This window comes from Lichenostomus cassidix, unplaced genomic scaffold, assembly GCF_008360975.1.
Source record: "Lichenostomus cassidix isolate B80296 unplaced genomic scaffold, HeHo_3.0 HiC_scaffold_42, whole genome shotgun sequence".
NCBI classification, from domain to species: domain Eukaryota; kingdom Metazoa; phylum Chordata; class Aves; order Passeriformes; family Meliphagidae; genus Lichenostomus; species Lichenostomus cassidix.
The window spans coordinates 552,834-576,390 of record NW_028147241.1 but is presented as its reverse complement, the minus strand read 5'-3'; the positions used below and the strand labels follow the sequence as shown (position 1 = coordinate 576,390).

The following is a 23,557-nucleotide window of genomic DNA, read 5'->3' as shown; positions in this document are numbered from 1 at the left end:
GGTGTTTGGTCAGGTTACAGCTCTGGCTGAAGCTCTTCCCACACTCGGATCACTCATAGGGTCTCTCCCCGGTGTGGATGCGCCGGTGCCTGATGAGGTGGGAGTTCTGTTTGAAATCCTTCTTGCACTCAGGGCAGCAGAAGGGCCTCTCGTCTCTGTGAATCACCTGGTGCTTGAGGAGATTGGAGCTGCTCTGAAACATCTTCCCACACTCAGGACACTCATAGGGTCTCTCCCTGGTGTGGATGCGCCGGTGGATGATGAGGTGGGAGTTGTGTTTGAAGCCCTTCTTGCACTCAGGGCAGCGGAAAGGCCTCTCGTCTGTGTGAATCACCTGGTGCTGGAGGAGATCTGAGCTGACTGGAAACCTCTTCCCACATTCGGAACACTCATAGGGTCTCTCCCCAGTGTGGATCCTCTTGTGGACAACCAGGTTGGAGCTCTGCCTGAAGCTCTTCCCACATTCTTTACACTCGTAGGGTCTCTCCCCAGTGTGGATGCGCAGGTGGTTGACGAGGACGGAGTTGTGTTTGAAGCCCTTCTTGCACTCAGGGCAGCGGAAAGGCCTCTCATCTATGTGAATCACCTGGTGCTGGAGGAGAACTGAGCTGGTCGGAAACCTCTTCCCACACTCGGAACACTCGTAGGGTCTCTCCCCACTGTGGATCCTCTGGTGGATGATCAGGTTGGAGCTGTTAATGAAGCTCTTCCCACATTCCTCACACTCATAGGGTCTCTCCCCAGTGTGGATCCTCTTGTGGATGATCAGGTTGGAGCTGTTAATGAAGCTCTTCCCACATTCCTCACACTCATAGGGTCTCTCCCCAGTGTGGATCCTCTTGTGGCAGATCAGGGTGGATCTCTTGCTGAAGCTCTTCCCACACTCCAAGCACTTGTGGGGCTTCTCCCCATCATGAAGCTGCTCAGGAACCTGCAGTTCTGAGCTCTGATTAAGGCTCTTCAATTCCTGGCTCATGGAGCTGCTCAAAACAGCCTCTTCCACGAGGTTCTGCTGCAAGGATTTGTCCTCCCTGGTCTCCACCCTTAGCTCACTGCCTGGGGGAGGAAGGACAAGGAGAGGATTTGGGATTTGCCTCCATGCCAGAGGGAAGGGGAAGGAGATCCCCCCAGTCCATTCCCCAACAGCAGCAGGGCTGTCCTGCAGCCAGGGGTGATGCTGGGCTGGGAGATGGAGGAGAAGAGAGGGGGAAAGGGGCAGTGACTTCCTCCTCACCTGCCTGGGCATCCTGGGGCATCTTCCTCTTCCTTGCAGCTTCCTCCTCCATCCAGCCAAGGTTTGGGAATAGGAAATCCTGGTTTGGGGAAAAACAAGGAGTGACTACCTTGGGTTTGAAGGTCACCCTGTCCAATTCATCTCTAGAAGTCACTAGGGCTTTGGGGTTCATAAAAACCTCCAGACCACCAGGATTCAGCCCCAAAAAAGACTCTCCCAGCAGTTCTCCCTCTCTGGCCTCTCCACTCTGGGGTTCTGGGTTTCCCCCTGTCAGGGCTGCAGGGGTCCCATGTCTACTGGGGGTTCCCCTCTCCAGCATCCCCACTCTCCCCAGACTGATTGAGGTCCCAGCAATCCCAGGGGTTCCCCCTCTCCAAGTTCCCCACTTTGGGCTTCTGGGGGTCTCCTCTCTCTGGGGTCCTTGCTTAGGGGAGTCAATGGGTTTGGGGGTCCCAGGGATCCCCTCTCCCCTGTTCTCTCACCACACTGCCAGGGGTTCCCCAGCTCTGCCATTGCCCCTCTCCATTCTCCCCTCCCATGCCTCTCCCAGGACTCCCCAAAACCAGTGTCCCCCACCCCCCATTGGGTCCCACATGGTCCCCACGTGACCCCAGGCAGAGCCCAACCCCCACCATGGTGGGGATCCACATCCCCCCACCCCCCACCGGGGCTCTGCCAGCACCGCCATGGGAACCCCCAAAAACACCTCCTGGGGACACCCCAATGTCCCCCCGAGGGGCATTTGCATCACCTGACTGGGGCTTACTGGGACCACGTGGGGAGGAAACTGGGGACACATTGGGAGCAACTGGGATCATACTGGGAGTAACTGGGATCATACTTTGGGCAACTGACTGAAACTGGGGTCATGCTGGAGGACACTGGGAGTAACTGGGAAAGACTAGGATAATTCTGAGGGAACTAGAACCTTACTGGGGCAGCTGGGAGTGCCTGGCAATGACTAGGAGCATGCTGAGGGCAACTGGGATATACTGGGAATGTCTGTAACCATACTGGGCTAAGTGGAACCACACTGGGAACAGCTGGGACCATGCTGGGGACAACTGGGAGCAATTGAGAGTGTCTGGGGCCACCCTGGGCAGGACTGGGACTATAGCAGGAGCCAATGGGGGCAAGTGGGATCATCCTGGGAGGAATTGCGAACAACTGGAACTATGATGGGGGCAACTGGGATCATACTGGGATCACAGTGGGAGCAGCTGGGCCCAGGCTGGGAGAGACTGGAATCATACTGGGATTGACTTGGAGTGGCTGTGGGCAACTGGAATGATGCTGAAAGCAACTGTTAGGAAGAGGGAATGACTGGCAGCATGCTGAGGGCAACTGGGATATACTGGGAGAGACAGGGAGACACAGGGATCATACTGGAAGCTACTGGGCTCATGCTGGCATTGACAGGGAGCAACTGGGATCACACTGGGGGCCACTGGCATCATACTGGGAGGAACTGGGATCATACTGGGATTACAGTGGGTGTCAATGGACTCTGACTGGGGCTTACTGGGAGCTACTAGGCCCATGCTGGGAGCCAACTGGGGATACACTGGGAGCAACTGGGAATGACAGGGTGCATGCTGGTGACAACTGGGATCTACTGGCAGTGACTGGGATAATCCTGGGGGCAACTGAACCATGCTGAGGTAACTGGGAGTGCCTGGGAATGACTATGAGAATGTTCAGGGCAACTGGGATATACTGGGAGTGCCTGAGGCCATGCAGGTGGTGACTGGGAGCATACTGGGAAAGACTGGGAATGTGCTGGGGGGAACTGGGACCATACTGGGGGCAAGTGGGAGTGACTGGGGCCCTGCTGGGAGAGAATGGCATCATGCTGGACTCACACTGGGATTGTACTGGGAGTGACTGTCACTATGCTAGCAGCAACTGGGAGAACTGGGAACACACTGGGCAGAAGACGGAGGAACTGGGAGCAACTGGGACCGTGCTGGGGGCAAATTGCACCATAATAGGGAATGAGTGGGAGTGACTGGGTTCATACTGGGAGCAACAGGGATCCTAGGGGGAGTGAGGGAAAGTGACCAGGGTCAGACTGGGACAGACTGGGCTCATACTGGGAGTGAGGAGGAAACTGGAACCACACGGCGCGGGGGGCTGGGGGGGGCAACTGGGCTCCTACTGGGAGTAGCCACTTGCAGGACCCGGGAGCCCTGAGCCCCTTTCCCGGCCATCCTGCCCCCAAGCCACCAGACTCCCCCACCAGGGCTCCCAGCAATCCCAGGCATTGCCCCTCGCCGATTCCCCGCTCCGGGCTGCTGGCGCTCTCCTCTCCCTGCGCTTCTGCTTAGACAAGCCGCGGCTCCCGGAGCTCCCCAAAAGCCGCTGTCCCCCCCTCCCCCGCCGGTCACCCGCTGGCCCCGGGCACAGCTTGGAGGGCCCGGGCAGAGCCCAACCCCCACCGCGGGGGGACCCGCATCCCCCTGCCCCCCATCGGGGTCTGCCCGCACCGCCACCGGGACCCCCAAAAACACCTCCCGGGGAACCCCCGATGTCCCCCCGAAAGGCATCTGCGGCTCGGCTTTGGAGTCCCGAAAACTCCAAACATCCCCAAAAAACCCCAAACGCAGGGACCCCCCGGATATTTGGGGCGAGCTCCCCCTCCCCGCTCACCTGCGGGATGGGGGCGGCGATGCTCCAGGGGGGCTGCGAATTCAGGGAGACCCAAACCGCGTGGCTCCTCACCGATCCTCCTTTGGCCTTCCTCTTCCTCCCGCTGCTCCCGCTCTGTCTCTCCTCCTCCTTCCCCGCCCTAATGCCACCTCCTCCTCCTCCTTGCCCCAATCCCTTCTCCCGCTCCTCCTCCTCCCTGCTCCTCCTCCGCCGTTGCCGAGTCGCTCGCAGGCCGCGGGAGGAGCGGGGATGCAGCCGGGACAGCTCGGCATGGGCAGCGCGGGGCTCTCGGCTGCTCCCAGCCCAGCGCTGGGGACAGGGGGAGCCCGGCCTGGGGAAAAGGAGAGGGAAACAGGGAAAACTGGGGGCTGCAGATCCACAGTGGCCTTGCTGGGGAGCCTGGGCAGGGAGTTGCAGCCCTTGGGGCTCCTGTGGGGAGCCTGGAGATGCGGGAGGGGGGAACGCAGAGAGGGGTGGGGGATCCCAGCAGTGGCAGCACTGGAGTGACTGGGCTGTACTGGGATCATCCTGGGATCGTACTGGGATCATCCTGGGATCATACTGGGATTATACTGGCAATGACTGGGCTGTACTGGGGCACCTGGAACCTTACTGGGGTTGCTGGGAGTGACTGGGCATGACTAGGAGCATGCTGAGGGCAACTGGGATATATTGGGAGTGTCTGTAACCATACTGGGCTGACTGGAACCACACTGGGAACAACCAGGACCATGCTGGGCAGAACTGGGACCACACTGGGAGCAACTGGGGGCAAATGGGAGTGACTGTGTCTACACTGGGGACAAGTTGGCCTAACTGGGACCATGCTGGGATGGACTGGGATGTTACCAGGGGACACTGGGTGTAATTGGGATCAGACTGGGAGGAACAAGGAACAACTGGAACTATGCTGGGGGCAACTGGGATCCTGTGGGGATGAGAGTGGGAGCAGCTGGACCCATGCTGGGGGAGACTGGGATCACACTGAGGGTGACTGGGATCATACTGGGATTGACTGGAACCATAGTGCAGGTGACTGGAAGCAGCTGGAACCACAGCTGGGTCAACTGGGAGCAACTGGAGCCATGCTGGGATCATTCTGGGAGTAACTGGGAATGACTGGGATTATACTAGGGGCAGCTGGGAGAACTGGGAACACACTGGGTAGAAGTGGGAGGAGCTGGGGCAACTGGGATTGTACTGGGGACAAATTGCATCATAATAGGGTGTGACTGGGAATGGGTTCATACTGGGAGCAACAGGGATCGTAGAGAGAGTGAGGGGAAGTGACCAGGGTCATACTGGGAGTGCCTGGGAGTGCCTGGGCTCATCTTGGCTCCTACTGAGGTCCAGGGGGATCCCATTCCGTTCCTAGAGGGTGCCAGGGGGTCCCAGCGTGCTCCCAAAGGGGATCCTGGGAATTCCCAGGGATTCCATTTTCCCCCTGTTGCTCCCTCAGGCACTGTCGTGTCTCCCAACCTGCAGCTCCAGGATCTGCCCCTTCTCACAGCCCCCAGACCCTCCCTGTCTCTTGACCCTGGCAGCCCCTGGAGCCCCATTGCTGCCTCTCCCAGTCCCCAAAGCCTCCTTTCCTCAGCCCCAGGGACTCCCTGAACCCTCCTTCCTGGAGGTGCCCTTTGTGCCACCTGTAAGCCCAGCATTGCATGGGAGCTTGGGAGGAGACACAGGTGACCACAAGTGACCCCAGGGATATCGCAGAGCACAGGACATCAGGCTCAGTGTATAAAGTGGGGGAACAAGAAGGAGGGCCGCACAGCAGAGCTCCCTGCTCCAGCTGGCAGGGCCTCAGCGCCCGCCCTGTGCCCTCCCGCCCCGATGGCCGCGCCAGGCCCTGCTTGCTGCCCTGATGGTGGCACTGCTGGCCCCCAGTGCTCTCCAAGGGCTTCTCCGGGGCACCTTCCTGTGGCCTGTCAGTCCCTGCACCACCAGAGACCTGCAGGGGCAGGGGCTGTTTACAAGGGCCTGCAGGGACAGCACCAGGGCCAGTGGCCTCCCACTGACACAGGGCGGGCTGAGGCCGCAGGTGTGGCACAAACTGTGGGCTCTGAGGCTGCTGAGGCCCTGGCCCACGCTGCCCACAGAAGCTGTGGCTGCCCCTGGATCCCTGGCAGTGCTCCAGGCCAGGCTGCATGGGCCTTGGAGCAGCCTGGCAGAGTGGAAGGTGTCCCTGCCCACGGCAGCAGCCTTGGAACAAGAGGATTTTTAAGGACCCTTCCAAGCCAAGGCATTCTGTGATTCTGTGATCACAGGGTTGGGGCAGCTGGGCTCAGATTGTGATTAGAACCAGTTCAGCACTGCAAGTTTGGTTGAGTTCAAGGAGACTGTTGACGAGCCCAGATTGACAACTTGTGAGATTTATCAATATAGAGGTCTGGCTGAGATCAAGAAAAGCTTGCACTATCCAGATTCTGCAATATTGTAGTTTATTGAAGCAATGTGTTCCAACAGATAGTGACACTATATATGGCTTTACTTGTATATAAAAATAGTATTATAGAGGGAGTATATTATATATATGTTATCTATATAATAAATAGATCTACTTTTTGAAGATCTTTCCAGACCTAAATGCACTAAGAGTGTTACTGTGTCACAACAGATAATGACAACACTAAATATGTGCTCTATTGTTATTGTTTAATCATAATTTAAAATCGTCATAGTAATACAGAATTAATATATAATCATAATTTAAAATCTTCAAATATTTATAATTATTATTTCTCATTATGTAATAATTTCAGATTTCTTACTTTTGATATTATTTAGTATATGGTTTTGTTTTCTTGTCTTTTAATATTATATATGACAACTAATGAACCATGTAATATATAATATGTATGAATTAGATATATTTATCAAGGAAATAAAAGTCTAGATACTTCTATATACAAGATTTCAGGTCAGCTCCAACACAGTTGGTACAATGCTGACCTAAAGATGTCGCTTCTGGGGACAGGGAGAGACACAGTCCATTGTCTGATCCCAGGCCAGCAGAGCTAGTTTTTCCTCTCAGTCATTTCTTCCCTGATTTTTTGTCTTTTTCTGCCCCACGTTCCCACTTCCTTCATACTGTAACTTTAGGTCCTTCCCAATTGCATGTTACAGGTGGGGTTTGGTGGCTTTGGCCATGCGTGTAAGGCATGTGTTCTCTTCATCTGCATTCTTAGGAGTGGGAAAGTTTGTATGCAAGTAGGGCTTAATGCAGATCTGAGTGACTTGTTTTGGAAAATGAATTGATACCAGGAGGTAGAATAAACACTCCCATGGTCCCCCAGCTGCTGAGGCAGCAGGAGAGGCTGTGGGACCTTTGCCAGAGTCTTTGCACGCATCCTCCTCTCCTTTAAGGAGCAGATTTGTACAATGAGCTGCTTCTCTGCCGCCAGCTGTGAGCATCTCAAGCACAGCTCTGTGCAGGAGAACCTCTTCCAAGGTGTCAAGGCTTAAGGATTTCCAGGAGACGATGTTGCAGATCCAGGTACTGACTTATCACCTGGGAATGGGCAACCGGATCCACGGCCATACGATGGAAGAGATTGAGTGTCTCAGTCGTTTGGACATCTGGGGGCAAAGTGATCTCCTCAGGAAGCCTCTGGTTGCCCACAATAAAGTGGTTCAGACGTTTGTCTTCCAGGCTTAAGCGCAGGCTGTTGTTGATATCCACAATTCGCCTCAGGAAATGTCTCATTTGCCACTGTGACACCGGTACAGCGTTCAGGAGGTGCATGACAATGGTCTTCATGGTGTAGCTGGAAAAGCCTAGGCCCTGCCGAAGACAGGTGAAGAACTGCAGGTACTTGAGGTGCAAGCTGTAAGGGGGAGCCTGCCTGGCAATGTGCCTGAAGAACTTCATCTCTGCCACGGCGAAGGTCTCGAGCCACCTTGTTCTTGGGGTGAGGGGCTTTCTAGACTCGCTGCTAACAAAGACGTCTGAGTCGCCTCGCTGCACCCCAAAGAGCATCTCAATCCTGAAGCTTTTTCTGCCGTTGGTCACCTTGAACTGGCAGGAGCGTCTGGAGGGCAGCAGCACTAGACGCCAGTTGTGTGACTGAGGCAAAGCTGGCCAGATGGCTCTCAGCAGTTGGTAGAACCAGAGGCCTGTTTTCTGCACATCAAGGTAGGAGCCGGTGCACAGGGTGTGAAGGAGGCTGGGATCCTGATTCCTCCTCAGCTCCTCCTCGGGGTGGTGCAGGAAGCACAGCATGTTGTCAGCCTGCTGCTCCCTTGTGCAGGTGCACTCCAGCTCCATGCGGACATGGAAGCTCCTGCCGGGCCTCCACATTGCATTGGCCAACTCCAGGTGGAAGGAGTGCCCTTGGGGAGGAGTCATGGGTACGAGAAAGCGATACACAACATCCTCCTCTCGGGCAGTCCAACCTTCAAAGGCATTGCCCACCTGGATGGCTCGTTGCAGCACCGGGTAGAAACTGTTTGACAAGACGCGTCCAGAGAAATTGATGAATCTGTCCATCAGGTCAGTTGTCCACATGCAGCCTGTCTCCAGGTCCTGTACAGGCCACTGGATGTGCCACAATAGCCTCCATCCTATGAACACGTGAATAACATCGTGTACTACATTTGCATCTACCATTCCGAATGCATTTCCACCATCATTTTCTTCTTCATGCTCCTGTCTCCTCAGGCTCCTTTCCCTCCAGAAAAACCATAAGACCAAGAGAGAGACCAAGATGACAGGAAATGGCCAGAGCTGCCAGTACTGCAAGGCAGACCCCAGCAGGTCTCCCCAGGCCCAGCCACTCTGCTCCAGGAGTCTGAGCTGCTCCAACTCTTGCTCCAGCCGAATCCTCTCCTTTTCCAGGCGCTTTGCACGCAACTCCACGTGCAGTCGCAGTGTCTCCACATCCATAGCACCATCCATGGGCTGTGGGTACTGAAGAAGGCTATGCAAAGCAAGGACCAGGAATATCCAGGACTCCATGGTCTGCAGGAGGATGGAGAGAAGGCCTTGAGTGGGGCTGGGAGGGAGGCAGCTGGCAGAGGGGGCAGCAGGGGCAGGAATCACAGGGATGTGGGGGCAGGAAGGAAAGGGCCCCAGAGAGCTGGCAGGAAGCAAGGCCTGTCCTGCTGCCCCAGCAGCAACAGCAGCAGCAGCACCGTGCCCTGCCCAAGGCTCCCCTGTGAGGGGCTGTCCCTGCATGCATGGGGAGAAGCCACCCCCGGGTGCAGTGTTTCTGCCCCAGCTCTTGTCCAGCCCAGCCTCCCCTCCACCTCCAGTGTGCACTCACCACTTGCCCAGGCTCAGCCGGGGCAGCATTGTCTGCTGGGGCCTTTTATAGCTGCCCCCATTGTGACATGTCCCCTGTGATGTCACAGGTGCCACAGTGCATCACAGCCAGGCCAGCCCCACTCTTTGTCCCCAGCCCAGCTCAGCCACTCAGAGTGGCTCTTGTTCATTGCTTAAGGCTGCCTTTGAGTAAATGTTCTTCAAAGAACTTCCTTCTTTTAAATCTTTCTGAGGGTGGTAACTCTGCTATTTCATAGGGCAGTCTGTTCACAACCTTGATATCATTTTTGGTGAAGGAATAGAGATCAAATCTAAACCTCCTGTGGAGTAACTTGAGGTAGTTTCCTCTGGTCGTATGGTTGGTTTCCTGGGAGAATACACTGACCCCACCTGGCTACAACCTCCTTTCAGGGAGCTGGAGAGAACCATAAGGCCCTCCCTGAGGCACTTTTTCTCTGTGCTAAACACCCCCACCTGCCTCAGCCCTTCTTCATCAGACTTGTGCTCCACACCATTCCGCAGCTCAGTTGCCCTTCTGTGCACACACTCAAGCACATCCATGTCTTTCTTGTTGTGAGGAGCCCAAAACTGAAGGCAGGATTGGAGGAACAGCCTCACCAGTGCCCCACAGCAGGGGACAATCACTGCTCTGGTCCCACTGGTCCCACTGGTTCTCACACAAGTCACAATGCCATTGGATTCTTGGCCACTCGGGCACACTACCATCCATCAACCAGCACCCCCAGGGCCATTTCTTTCTCAGCTTTCCCAACCCTCTTGCCCCAGCCTGCAGCACTGCACGGGGTGGGTGTGACCAAAGGGCAGGACTCAGCATTTTCCCTTCTTCTGTCTCATACAGGTGGACTTGACCCACCCATGACACCTTTCCATAGCCCTGAGTAGAGCCTTCCTACCCTCAGGCAGATCAACACTCCTGCCTTACTCACTGTCATTTACATTGAACTCCATTCACCACCATGCTATCTCAGATCTAAGAGCAGTGTCCAATTGGTCCTTAAGGACCAACAGGCTTGGAGCCAGTAGCCTTTCCTGGGAGGAGTTTGTTCCACTGCTGGGCCATGCCCACAGTGAAGAAAGAAGCTTTCCCTAATCACCAACCTGAGCTTTCCTCGGTGCAGCTTTAAGCCATTGCTTTGCATCCTTTCCCCAGATCCCAGAGGAAAATCAACACCTCCCTGTGTGCTTCCCCTCGTGGGGAAGCTGTAGACAGCAGTGAGGTGACCCCTCAGGCTGCTCTCCTCTCAGCTGAACAAGCCCAGCATGCTCAGCTGTGCCTCATAAGAGCAGCCTGCCAGTCCTTTCCTCATCTTTCTTGCTCCCTTTGGACAGCAGCTAACATTGCTGTATGCTTCTTGCAGTGTGGCTGCCAAAGCTGCACACAGTGCTCGAGGTGAGGCCACAGCAGTCCTGAGGGCACTTGGCCCAATCCCTTCTTTGCACTGGTGAGCTCCACTGGGCCTGATGCAGCCTGGGACAGGCCTGGCCCTTCTGGCTGCCAGGGCACTTGGTTGACTCCTACTGACCTTACCGTCCAGCAAAAGGCCCAGATCCCTTTCCAGAGCACATACACTTCTGTTTGCCACCTAAGTTGCTGAAGGAGATTCCCTGGCAGCCAAACCATCCTTCCAGCCCTCTTGCCTGGCTTGCAACACTTTGCAATTGCCTGCTCCTGTGCTCTATGGAAACATCCCTAATAGAAAGGCACGAGCATTCGAGGCAGTGTTTCTGTCCAGGCCCTCATCCAGCCCAGCCTCACCTCCATGCATGCACTCACTGCTTGCCCAGGCTGTCCTGGGGCAGCATTACCTGCTGTGGCTTTTTACAGCTGCCTGCATGGTGACACTTTCACTGTGATTTCAAGGTGCCACAGCACTCCACAGCCAGGCCAGGGAGACATAGGGTGAAAATTATCTTTGTAGCCACTGTGGTCTTTAGCACCTGCTGTGCCAGGGAGACCATGTAGAGGAGGAAGCTGCTGCTCTTGTCAGAGGGCTGCTGTGCAGGGATTCCCTTTCCTTGCTGAGTCCCACATCCTCCCCTCTTTTTCCTGCGGTATGAGATCAGGGGATCATCTGCATGGTGTCGGGAGGTTTGGGCTGCAAAGGCAGCTCCTCTCAGAGGAGAGAAATGGGTTGTCAGTGGGCAGCAGAGATTCAGGCTGCCAGGAAGTGTTTCCATGTAAGGAGAACCTTTCTGCCACATACATCAACCAAGGGAATCCATCCCCTTTCAAAGCAGAAGGAAAAGTGTGAATTTTCCGGGTACAAAATGGAAAGCTTTGGAATGGAAGTCAGTGCTGGAATATCCCAGGATGTTTGTGTGGATTTTACTAACCTGCAAGGCCAGACTATGAAGATGGGATCCCTGCACCCAAGCAATGCCCTCTTGCTCTGGGGCCTTCCATGGCATTGGCAGCACAAGTGAGAGCCCTTCCTTGGCCTTTGCCTTCAGCAAGGCCCCAGGCTGGGCAAACCCTGAATTCCCTGTGAAAGCAGGTCAGGTTCACAGTGGCCTGGAGGATGACAGAGGACAAGACAAGCTCAACAAGGTGCTAATGCAATGCAGCTTAGGCTCCAGCTTTCTGCCCTTGTATCTCTGGAGGAGAAAATTGAAATGTTAATGCTTGGGTTTGGCGATTGTGTTGTGTTTTGTTTGCAGCTCTTTCCCCCACTGGAAGATCTGTGGCATTTTCCATGTTGCACATCTGGGTTTGAGAGGTCCACTCTCGGTGCTGCCTAGATCAGTGCCAAAAATGTGCCTTTGCCCCTCTCTCTCCTCTGTTATGATGTCTCTTTGGAGGGATTGATGGGAAACACCCTTTCTCTTTTCTCACCTTGTGCTCAGCAGCTGGGAGAGCCACAGACTCCTCCTGCCCTGCCCCAGCTTGAACCTGGCAGGGTTCTGCAATAGGGGAACAGGGCATGTTGCTGGCGGCTCAGCTGCCAGCACCAGTGCTAGCCTGTGTGGAAGGCTCATCTGTATGGCTTGAGTCAGCTCCCAGCTGCCAGCATCTGGGCTGTGTCCTGCCCCACATTCATGCTGCCATCAAGTCGGAGGCCACAAACCTGACACTGACAAGTCCACCTAACACCCATGTCCTCATGTGCCACATCCACACATTCTTTGAATGCCTCCAAGCATGGCAATTCCACCAAGTCCATGGGCAGCCAGTGCCCGTGCTTGACAACCCTTGCAGTGGAGAATATTTTCCCTAATACTCAGTCTAAACCAGTCCTGGCACAACTTGAGGCCATTTCCTCTTGTCCTGTCCCTTGTTCCTGGAGAGCAGAGCCTGAGCCCCACTTGGCTGCACCCTCCTTTCAGGGAGGTGTGCAGAGCCAGAAGGTCCTGCCTGAGCCTCCTCTTCTCCAGGCTGAGCTCCCCCAGCTCCCTCAGCAGCTTCTGGGGCTCTTTTTGGATTGCATCCAGCAAATCTTTTGTCAGTTCCCATGTGCTTTTGAATTCAATGAGAATCTGCTCATCACACTGTTTGAGCACACTTATGCATCCCAGCTTGGTACATGGATTGGAAACAATGAAAATGAAAGGTTGATAAGGATGGTTGATTTGAATCCTTTAAATTATGGGCTGAATCTGATAAAAAGGTCATGGAGTCATGGGATGGTTTGTGGTCAAAGGATCCTTGAAGATGATCTAGTTCCAAAGTCCCTGCCATGGGCAGGGACACCTTCCACTAGATCAGGTTGCTTCAAGCCCTGTCCAACCTGGCCAAAAATCTCCACCCACCACCAGTTTTAGTCTCTTACACAGAAACTCTTCCATAAAGGGATCAACAGCTGGAGTTTGACATGAGTCCTAGCTGTGGGAAGCCTGGAGGAGAAGGTCAAGGCAAGCAGAGCACACAGTTGGCAAGTCTGGGCCTCACCTGTCCGGGAGGAATGTGACTCTGTAGCCCGGTGGCTCTGACAGCCCCAGGTACAGCCCTGAATGAGGCTGCTGGGAATAGCAAACAGGATGAGGACTGGAGCCTCCCACAGCTGCCAGAGAGGTTTGGATTCCTGTTTTGAGCTTGGCAGTTACAGAATCACAGAATCACGGGGTTGGAAGAGACCTTCAAGATCACCGAGTCCAACCCATGGCCTAACACCACCTCAGCTAAACCATGGCACATGAGTTCTGCCCTCAGGACTCCTGACTCCATTGAGGCCATGTCTGATGGTCTCCTGCTTAACTGAAGGCCACTGAACAAGCAGGGGAAAAGAGAAGTGATGCTCCAGAGGAGGAAGGCAATTTAAAGCTTCCTGTAAACCTCTCTTTCCTTAAGTAAACAGGGCTTAGAAGAGACTCTGTCACCTTCTGCAAGGCTGCTCAATTAGTCCTCTGCAAAACCAAGTTTGACATGAAACCAGTAAGATAAAATTTGGAGGAGTATTGAATGTTATGTGTAATAACCTGCCTGTCCCATCTGAGCACCTGGGAGCACAGAGAGGGTTTGAAGTCATGTTAAGCTGGTGCTGTCTGAAGCATTCACAGGAGTGGTGAATCTCCTGCCTGGCTGGCAGTTCAATCTGCTAGTGCAGGCAGAATGAAATTTGGTGGAATCTAATGAACAGATTGTAATGTGGAACTCCTGGAGGTGAGATTCCCCCAGGGAAACAGCACTGCTTGTTCTGTGTTCTCAGTTCCTTCCTGCCACCACAGGGACCTGTCAGACGTGACCATTGCAGCAATACCACTGCTTTTATGTGCTTGCAAATTCCATTTCCATCCTTCCCTGACCTCTCAGCTCTCCCTTAACACAGGAGCTTGATCCCTTTCCAAACCTGGCACTCAAAGCACTGTGAGGAGGTGACCCACTCTTCACCTGGACAGCAGGCAGCCAACTTCCACCAACTTACAGGTGTTAGTTCCCCATCTTTTATTCAACACTGGCTGTGATCAGCCAGGTTGAGTAAATTGCTTTAGGTTTACACCCTGTGCCATGATGCTGAGAGCTACTGAAGGGGAAAAACTTGTGGCCGCCTAGTGTGTGTGGTCCTGACAACAGGAGTGTTTGCAGATCAAAGTGTAGAAACTAACTTGCTCCTGTGGCTTTCTTAGGGCTAACCTGGAGCTGCATCAAAAGACTCTCCCTGTGGACCTGGGTGAACACATCCAAAGAGCTGAGCAAATTCCACAATCCACTTTTTGAGGCCTGCAGCTGTGTCATCTGGCCCTCCGTGTCCGAGGGGGAACTGCAGGTCTGGGAGGGTAAGCCAGGTTTGCTTTTCCTGTTGCAGACAATATCTATTTGTGATTATTTGTCAGACTTCATTACTGGCCATTCTGGAGAATCCATGTGCAGTGGGTTCCCTACTGCAGAAACTTTCTCCATCCCATGTGTACTGAAGCGTTAGTAACAGTGAAACAAGCAGGCTCTCATGGCAGGGTGGAGACTGAAAATGGGTTGGTCTGATAGGTATATGAGTCCAAAAAGGAATGAAACCCCCTCATTTTCCTTTTATTAACCTTGTTTAATAGAATGGTGAACTTGGAGAGGAGGGTCAGTACTTGCAACTGCTTTTTAGGAGAGAGGGAAAGGGAAGAAAGTGCCAACTGTGTGAACCTTACTTGAGAGCTGATGGAAGATGAATAACCTTCATGAATTCCAACTTGTATCAAGAAACCCTTGTGACTTGTGTCTCTCTGGGCTTCCAGATATCTTGTCACAGTGGAACAGGAACAAGATCCTTGATGAAGCCAAAGAAAGTGAGTTTGACATCCAAATATCACAGAAGGAAATTGAGGAGTTGAGTACAAAGGTGGCAGAGGTGAAGAAACCATGAGCTGGCAGAGCTTTGCCTCAGACCTTCCCTTCCCTGACCTTGCCTTCCCTTTATATGATATCCCACTGCTGAAGCCTTCCCTCCATGCACCTCCATGCACCTCCGTGCTTTTTTGGGAGGGATGTGTGTTTTGTTTACAGAAGATACACACAGTTGGGCACAATGTCCCTTCTTGGCAGCTTTTCTGTCTCAGAATTGTGCACAGTGTCAGCAGAAGCTGGAACTCTTTCATCCAACTGTATGGATGATCAGGATGGGCCAAGAGACAGGAATTCTCCAATTTTTGTTGGACTTTTTCTGGTTTTGTTGAACTCTCTAAACAGTCACAGGAGTAAAATACAGAGTTCTATAGAGATAGGGAAAGGCAAGAGTAGGTAAGGCAGCTTAGTTCTTTAGTCTCCTAGAAAAACTAGAAATGGTTAAAATCCAATTACAGGTTCTGCCAATCTACACAGTACTCTCAGTAGGCTTCACATCCAACACTTAGGTTATTGTGTTCAGCATTGGCTTGGGAGCAGGAAATTAAATACCAAACCTGAGCAAGACATTTCAGAGCAATACAGAATTGAAGCAGGGATTTTGCTTCTAATGTTTAAGCCTTGACTATACATAAAACACTCTTAAATGTAATGCAATTTCCTAACACAGTAATTACAGCTTGAGGTAAAGAACAGAGAAGCAGAGAGGGTTTTTTGGATCTTTTGGATATTTGGGAGGATCTTGGGGTTTTGGTGGTAATTGGTGCAGTTTTCTCCATTGCTTTGCACTCCAAAATAGAAGAGGGATCAATCTGTCACCTCAAAACCACTCAATGCCCCTGAAAACCACTCAATGCCAGCCCAAAATTACTCGATTCCTCAGCCCCTCAGGGTGGAATGGGGTTGGAAGGGGATTGGGTGAAGTGGGATGCAAATCAGGAGGGGTGAGTTTGGCATTGGGAGGGGCAGGATGGGTGGGATGGGGATTGGGAGGGGTGGAATAGGAAAAATAGGGCTTGGGAAGAGCGTATTGATTTCCAAGAGGGGTGGGATGTGTTTTTGTGGGGATTGGGAGAGTGGGGCAGGGTCTGGAATGAGACAGCTGAAGGAAGGTTGGGGGTGATGAAGGGAGGGAGAACCAGTTCCTCAGTGGATGTTTGAGTATTCCACCTTCCTGAAGGGCTTTTGGGGCATCCCACATTTTGGAGGCAGTTTTGGGGTACTCCACAATTCTTGGGGTGTTCCTGTGAGCAGCTCCATGGAGCCCCAATGCCAGGGGTGCTTGCCATGGGCACGAGCTCAGAGCTGTAGCCAGAGTCCATTGCCTCGGTGTTGGAGAGCAGAGAACTGCTGGATGGCCCCAAACATCTGGAGTGTGTGTTTGGGGTTGCAGGGCAAGTTCTGCATAGGTGGGGCATTTGGTCACTGCCCCAGCCCAGCCACTGCAGCCTCTGGTCCAGCCCCAAAGTGGCTGCCAAGCCCCTGGCACCCCAAAACCCCCACCTGTGAGATGGAGCAGAGCAGGTAAAGGCTGTGACACAGGTGTGACACTGACACGTCCCACGGCCCCGCAGCTCACAGCAGCTGAGATGGAGCTGGATCCAAGGCCCTGACTGTCGATCTCAATCTCTCACTCTCTCTATTTTCTCCTGACTTCCGCTTCTCAAAATATGGATAACTTGAAGTTGGATAGGTTAGAGTTTGCTGTGACAGTGCTTTGTGAATTGCATTACTGTAATTCCATCTTTAATAGAAGCTATCAGCTAAGTGAAATACTCTTCCTCTGTTAAATTGTTAGATCATTGGTTATAAGTTAGGTTAAATACAGTTAAGAGCTGTTCTTCTAATAAGTTATTAATTTTAAGATATAAGTTTAGGTTGCAGTATAAGTGAAGTTCTGTTGAGTTTGAGGGCTCTGAAGCTTTTAGGCCATATTCATCTCTTCCCTCACTGTCTTTTTTCAGAGGCACCCACACACACACACACAGTGCCAGTTCTCAGTTCATTTCTGGTTTGATTGCCTGAATTTCCTTGGTTTCATTGTTGCTTTTTTCCCCTGGTGTGCCTGAACTGTCCAGTCAGGAGCAGAGTGACTCTTGCCAAAGAATTTTCTCATGCTGTCACATAATATTAAACCTGGTTTTTGCTGATCCCTTGCCGGGGATTTTTTAAGTGCTCTCAAGCCCTCATTCGTAAGAGGATGAAGGAGCCCCGGGCCAGGCTCTCACCCTGGGGGACACGGGGACACTGCTGGGGGGTCCCTGTCCCCCTCTCCCAGCCCCCAGGGCCCTGTCCCCCCTGTCCCTGTGTCAGGCTCTGGGGGTCGATCTCATGGAACATCCTCTGGGGGAGGCTGTGGCACTGGGGGCAGGGGGGACCTGCGGGGACAGGGGACCCTGCTGTGCACGAGCAGCGTTGGACTTCTCTGGGGGAAACTGTGAGGGGGGGCTGGGGTGGAGTGACCTCCCCAGTGACCTCACACAACTCCTCTGTGATGTCATACAGCTACCTGTGATGTCACAGAGCCCCTCTGGGATGTCACCATTCACACTGTGATGTCAAACAATTTGCCCTCAGGTGTCACACCAGCATTCTGCGACATCATAACCTGCTCTGTGATGTCACAACCCAGCTGGGATGTCACCCAGCAACCCTGTGATGTCACCCAGCAACCCTGTGATGTCACAACCCACTCTGTGATTTCACAGCCTTCTCTGTGGCATCACACAGCCCGCTCCATGATGTTACAAAGCCACACTGTGATGTCACATCCTGCTCTCTGATGTCCAACAGAGCCATCCTCTATGATGGCAGAGTCTGCTCTGCAGCCGCACAGCCCTCTTTGTGATGTCACAACCTACTCTGTGCCACAGCCTGCTTTATGATGTCACATCACCACTGTGTGACATTACATCCTGCCCAATGATGTCACACAAGCAACCGGTGATTTCACAGCCCAGTCTATGATGGCACAGCCAGCTCTGTGATGTCTCAACCCACTCTGTGACCTCACAGCCCTCTGTCTGGCTTGATCAGAGAAGCTGTGCCTTGACGTCTGAGTGGGGACAACCCTGGTCCTCAAAGCCCAACCCCATCCTGTCTCTCCTCACTCACCTGGGACCTGCTTTGCTTGCACAACTGGCTGCACTCAAGCAAAGAGGGGTTTTTATATTTTATTTTTTGAAGCAATCTCAAACTCCTAAGTTTCCCCACTGAAAACAGACACCCTCCTCAAGTGTGTGCTAAGCCCAAGCTGCCACCAAGGAGGTTCCCCTTCCCCAAGGCAGAACCCTGCAAGGAATGTTTTAGACACACATAAAGTTCTGCAATAAACACAAATCCAGAGTTGCTGAAGGCAGAATTAGAGCAACTGCTGAAGGACAGACAAGCTTTGAACTCCTTGCAGCTCAAAGCGCCAAGGGGATTGTTGAGAGGTGTGTGAGTGAGCCAAGAGTGAGGGGAAGGGAAATGCAGAGAGCCCTGGAAGTGCTGCTGTGCAGCCAGGCTGCTGGGAAGGGCACTGCAGCCCTGGCCTGGGCCAGCTGTGATGCTGGAATCTCATGCCAACCTGCACTGGGCCATTGCAAGGGGCTGTTGCCATGGCCACTTCACTGACCCCACGGCAGCAGCCCATTGCTCAGGGCTGGTGTCACTGCCCAGAGCCACAGGGGATCCATGGCTGGGGTTTGTGCCATGGCCACCTGCCCTGTGCCGCGCTGGCTGGGCAGGCGCCGCGGAACCAGCAGCAAAGCCCAGTGCCAGGGCCAAAGGCCAGGTCAGCCAGACAGAAAGGGTCAGTGCTGGGGACTGTTTCCATGGCAACCACCATAGGGCATCATTGGTACAGAGGTTGCCATGGCAACCAGCACAAAGCCCCCTTCCCACTCTCCAGTGCCATGACAACCTGCAGGAGACACTTTGCTGAGGTTGGGTCCATGGCAAACAACCTTTGCCCTGCTGGGATGGGGATTGTCACGGTCAGAAAGCAGCCTGTGGAGCGGTGGTGATGCTGGATGGCCATGGGGTGCTGCTTTGGGTGGGGCAGAGGGAATTTCCTTCCCAGGGCTTTCCTGCGGCTGTGCTTTGGGGCTGTGCTGAGCACAGGGTTGATCACACACAGATGGTTTTGTTCTCGCTGAGCTTGCACAGAGCCAAGGCCTTTCCTGTCCCTCGTCCAGCCATGCTGGGGAGGGGCTGGGGGTGTGGGGGAGCTTGGGAGGGGACACAGGGGGACAGGTGACCCCAACTGACCCTGGGGATATCCCAGACCACAGGACATCAGGCTCAGTGTAAATTGTGAGGGGAACAAGGAGGAAGGAGGTACATTTGGAGTGATGGTTTTTGTCTTCTCAGGGAACCCTTGGGCAGGAGGGGATCCTGTTTTGCTGGCGGTGAGCTCCAAAGACACAGACACCAACTGAAGGAACAGTGTAATTTATGGAATGCAAAAGTGCCAAGAATTACTAAAGGAGAAGCTCAGCAAAGCACATGATCATTAGCAAATTATCACAAAAGGAGAAGCTCAGCAACAATGTACCCAATCATCACCACAAAAGATTGCCTATAATGATTTAGAAAGATCCATCACCAGTAACCCTCAGACTTTACCATCACCCAGACCCACACATCAGCTGGGGAAGCTCTCACAGCCAAGGGCTGCAGAGCCACTCTGGACACTGGGAATTCCTGCAGCTGTGTCCAGCCACAGGTGAGGCTTCCAACCTCAGCTTGGATAGTGCTGAACAAACAAACTGACAGCACTTCCAGTGCAGGAACATCTGGTTTCATTCTCCCCTTGCTTTGTCCCAAAGCCTGGCCAGGGCTCAAGGAGGAACCAAGGGAGTTGACTTTGATCCTACACCCCCAAACAAAGCCAGATGTGGCATTGTCTGGTTTCTAAATACAGAAAGGTAAATTCAGGTTTCACCAGTGAACAGATACATAGATCATTTTGCTAATAATGCTTTGTTATTGAGCAGATACAAATAACATTTGATTGGAAGATTCATCTAGAGGTCAGCTTTGGCCCAGGGCCTGTTGTTCAGGCCTTGGTAGTTCAATTGGTCCTTTGAGCTACAGACAAACTACAACCTTCATAATAATTCTTTGGATAACAAAGTCTTAGCTTTCGGTATTAGGCGTAAAGGCATTGTCTCTTGTTCTTCAATGAAGTGCTGTTCAAGTTCATTACTCAGAGCTATAATTCACATTCCTTTGATAACTTGCCTAACTGGTTTCTATTCTCTGTTCTTTACCAAACCCTCATTTTTACTTGAGGTTGTGTGTTGCTGTTGAGCCGCTAGCAGAGAAATAGAAACCCAGGTTCTCAGGCAAGAAAAAAAGCTTTATTATTTTGATTTCCATATATATAGACTTTTCACAGGTTACCCAAATTGGTCAGTCAAAAACCTCCCCCTAGGCCTAATTGGCCAGGCCTGAACTGCCCAAATCTCGAGACCTTGTTTGCAAAAACATCCAAACTTTATCTTTGTTTATAAAACACAACAAAATGTTCTCACGAGAGAGACCTGTGCTAGCCACAGCTGTGTCTCTTTTCAGACAAGTCTCAGTGCTCCATTTCTCATCACAAAGAGTTACAACAACTCTAACATGGAATCATAACACACCAAGTGCACACACTGCCATGATTACAGTGACTGCCACAAATGCATTTCACAGCAGCCTCCAGTTTGGCAGCCATGAAGCCAAGGCCACCAAGAAGAATTTTCTTCTTTCTGCCATTCTTCTACTGCTCTTTCTATTGAGTTCATTCCTGACTGTTGGACTTCAAACCTATCACTGATACAAGTGAAACATTCCTGTCCTAGAATAGCACAGGCTCCTCCCTGGGCAGCAAACAGATAATCCAAGGCCATGTGGCTCTGCAGAGCTCCCATTTGTGTTTGTTGGAGCTCATAGGATGTGTTATTCAATATTTTAGCAGTATCATTTCCTACTTCTTCTAATAATCTATTTAGCTCCTTAACGTAACTCAATAGGACAAGGCAGTGCACATTGGGCACAGGGTGAACCAGAATCTTTGGCTTTCTGAAATCAAAGGCACTCTTTGGGTGGAAAATATTTTCATAGCCCCAACTCCTCCCTGTGATTGTTGCCAAAGTACCCAAAAGGGTGGCACTGCAGCTGAGAGTGGTGTAACAGTGACCCTGAGCAGCCCCAGCACCCCAAGCTCTATTGACATTGTGAGAGATGCTCCAGCACAGAAATCCTTTCACATTGTGGCCTCTAGCTATAACAGGGTAGGTTTCTCCTGAAGGCAAATCCTAGTGAATCCTGTAAAATTGATAAATGTATTCCTCTGTTCCACAGCACAGTTTAATTATCCCTTCACTGACTCCACTACGAGTCAGAGCCCAGTGAGAGAGTTCTGGTCACCCTGTAGCGTGGGCCCTCCAAGGGAATCCTGTTCCTCCCAACATTAATTGAGAACATACCCAGCAATTAGTTACACTGTGTATTTTAGTTACATTAATCTTTATCTTTTCCATAAGAATTGTCATGACTAATCCCTTGGTGAAACTCCAGAGGTGTTTCTGGCAAACAAAGATTCTGGTTGACTACCAACATACAACTTACAGACATAAGCAGTACTTCAGTGACAAGGTTAGTCATTCTTTTTCTTCAATCTCATTTGAGTTAGGAACAATAATTCCATTGTCAATGGAGCTGGCTCCTTTTTAATTCCAGAATAATGCCCCAAGGTCCTTTGCTGTTCAGCTTCACCGCGGTGTCTGTGGGTAACAAGGCTTGGTGGGTCCTTTCCCCTTCGGCTGGAGAGCTGCCAGCTCCCAGTCCTTGAGGTACTCCAGGCTACTGGCTGGAATTCGTGTGGAAGACACTCAGGGTCACATCAGCCTTCACATGGAGCCCTGTGGATCAGAGCATTTTCCAAAGGGAACGTTGGGGCAAACAGGGAGATTTGGTCTGGCAGGATCTGTAAAACAGCATCCTATAACATCTACTTGTTCTCCCATGGAACACTTGGCTGCAGGGACAGATTCCCATTGCTCTTGCCCAGGTTTCAGGATTCAAACAGTGTTTTAGTTTAATGTCTCCAGAGCAGTTACTTCAGCTGGCTCAGGAGGGCCAATTGGCCTCTGGACCCACACCTTGGCTGCATCATTAGGACTGCTGGATTCAAACCCTTTATCTCCACAAGCAGTAGAGATTTGCAGTAGATCTCCTATTTTCACAATTGTTTTTAAAACTACAATATCAATAATCATTCTACCCTGTCATGGGGTTGCATTATCCAATGTTGTTCACTATTGTTTAATAGAAGTACTTGAATTTCTCCTCGATAATCTGTATCAATTTCTCCTCCCATGACATGAACACTTTTCAAGGCCAAGCTTTAGTGAGCAGTTATCAAACCAGAGTGTCCTGGAGGATCTGAATTCCTGTTTTGGTATTGATAACTCTCATTTGCTTCTGATTTATCCTCATTAAATCTAATGCATAAAGATCCAGCCCTGCAGCTCCTGGAGTGGACATCTAAGGGGTTCTCCATCAGGACAGGTTCCCATCTCCTCTTTTTTTCATCTGCTCTTTTAACAAACCCTCCATCCATTCAACAAATCCTGCAGCTTGTGGATAGTGTGGTATATGAAAAACCCAGCAGCCTTAATCACTTTATTTCTCACAGTAACAGACAAAGCATTCCATATCACAATATCAGAAAACCCTATGAAAATAGCCAATTTCATCCCATCCTCCTTTATTCATGGTACATAAACTCGCCAATTTTCCCACTGACGTTCAGGTCCTGGCCAAACATTTTCTGTAGGGTATTTAGTATTACATCCCTGAGCAGCAAAAGGTAACAAATTATTAGTGTCAGCATTATTTCACATTATTATTTAGTTTGTATATATATATATATATATACACATACATATTTTAATTATATTTTTACATATAAGTTTTATTTTATATATTTATTTATTTATTATATTATTTCACTTGCACAAGGAAATCTGAGCTCAAGATTAAAAACTTCTGTTGCTCCATGTGGGAGCATTCCAAAAACAATTGTTCCTTCTGTTGGTGCTTTTTACAATATACCGTTAACAAAATGTTATCCTCATCTTCCCAAACTCACAAGATCTTTTCCTTTTTCCGTATGCAATTTTGGATGCATTTTAATACATCCAGCAGATCAGATTCTCTTAGCTGACTTCCCCATTGCTCACACAGTGCTCTGACCTCAGCCCACTCCAGAGACAGAGAACTATAGGGAAGGTCTTCCCAAGCAGGAATCTTGGATGGAAATGATTCCTTGCATTTATATTTAAAAAGTGACATTTTGCTGTGATCTGGAAAGACTATGCCAATTTTGTTTTGCCAGTGGACAGGGCCAGCACCAAAGACACAGACACCAACTGAAGGAATCAGTGCAATTTCCTATAGTTCAAAGCAGCAAAGAATCACAACAGGAGAAGCTCAGCAATGAACCCAATCATCACCACAAAAGATTGCCTGTAATGATTTAGAAAGATCCATCACCAGTTACCCTCAGACTTTACCATCACCCAGACCCACACATCAGCTGGGGAAGCTGTCACAGCCAAGGACTGCAGAGCCACTCTGGACACTGGGAATT

The 23,557-nt window shown here is 51.5% G+C and overlaps 3 protein-coding genes across 4 annotated transcripts in view; 1 reads left to right on the top strand and 2 right to left on the bottom strand.

Annotated features, from left to right (window-relative positions):
* The window catches only part of LOC146424105 (uncharacterized), a 261,931-nt gene that overhangs the window by 13,123 nt on the left and 225,251 nt on the right, over positions 1 to 23,557 (top strand). The gene's annotated exons all lie outside the window — the stretch shown is intronic.
* On the bottom strand, positions 11 to 1,123 carry LOC146424121 (uncharacterized). Its single transcript, XM_085043911.1, has one exon. The coding sequence runs from the start codon at positions 974 to 976 to the stop codon at positions 50 to 52; it is 927 nt and encodes a 308-aa protein (XP_084900037.1). The 5' UTR covers positions 977 to 1,123; the 3' UTR covers positions 11 to 49.
* LOC146424120 (inositol 1,4,5-trisphosphate receptor-interacting protein-like 1) lies at positions 7,019 to 10,464 on the bottom strand. Of its 2 annotated transcripts, none has more exons than XM_085043878.1 (2): positions 10,269 to 10,464; positions 7,019 to 8,846 (listed from the first exon to the last, which is right to left on the bottom strand). In XM_085043878.1, exon 2 carries the CDS (start codon positions 8,841 to 8,843, stop codon positions 7,341 to 7,343), a length of 1,503 nt encoding a protein of 500 aa, XP_084900004.1. In that variant the 5' UTR covers positions 8,844 to 8,846; positions 10,269 to 10,464; the 3' UTR covers positions 7,019 to 7,340. The 2 variants fall into 2 exon arrangements, with proteins under 2 accessions (XP_084900004.1, XP_084900003.1); XM_085043877.1 differs by lacking the exon at positions 10,269 to 10,464 and adding an exon at positions 9,151 to 9,216.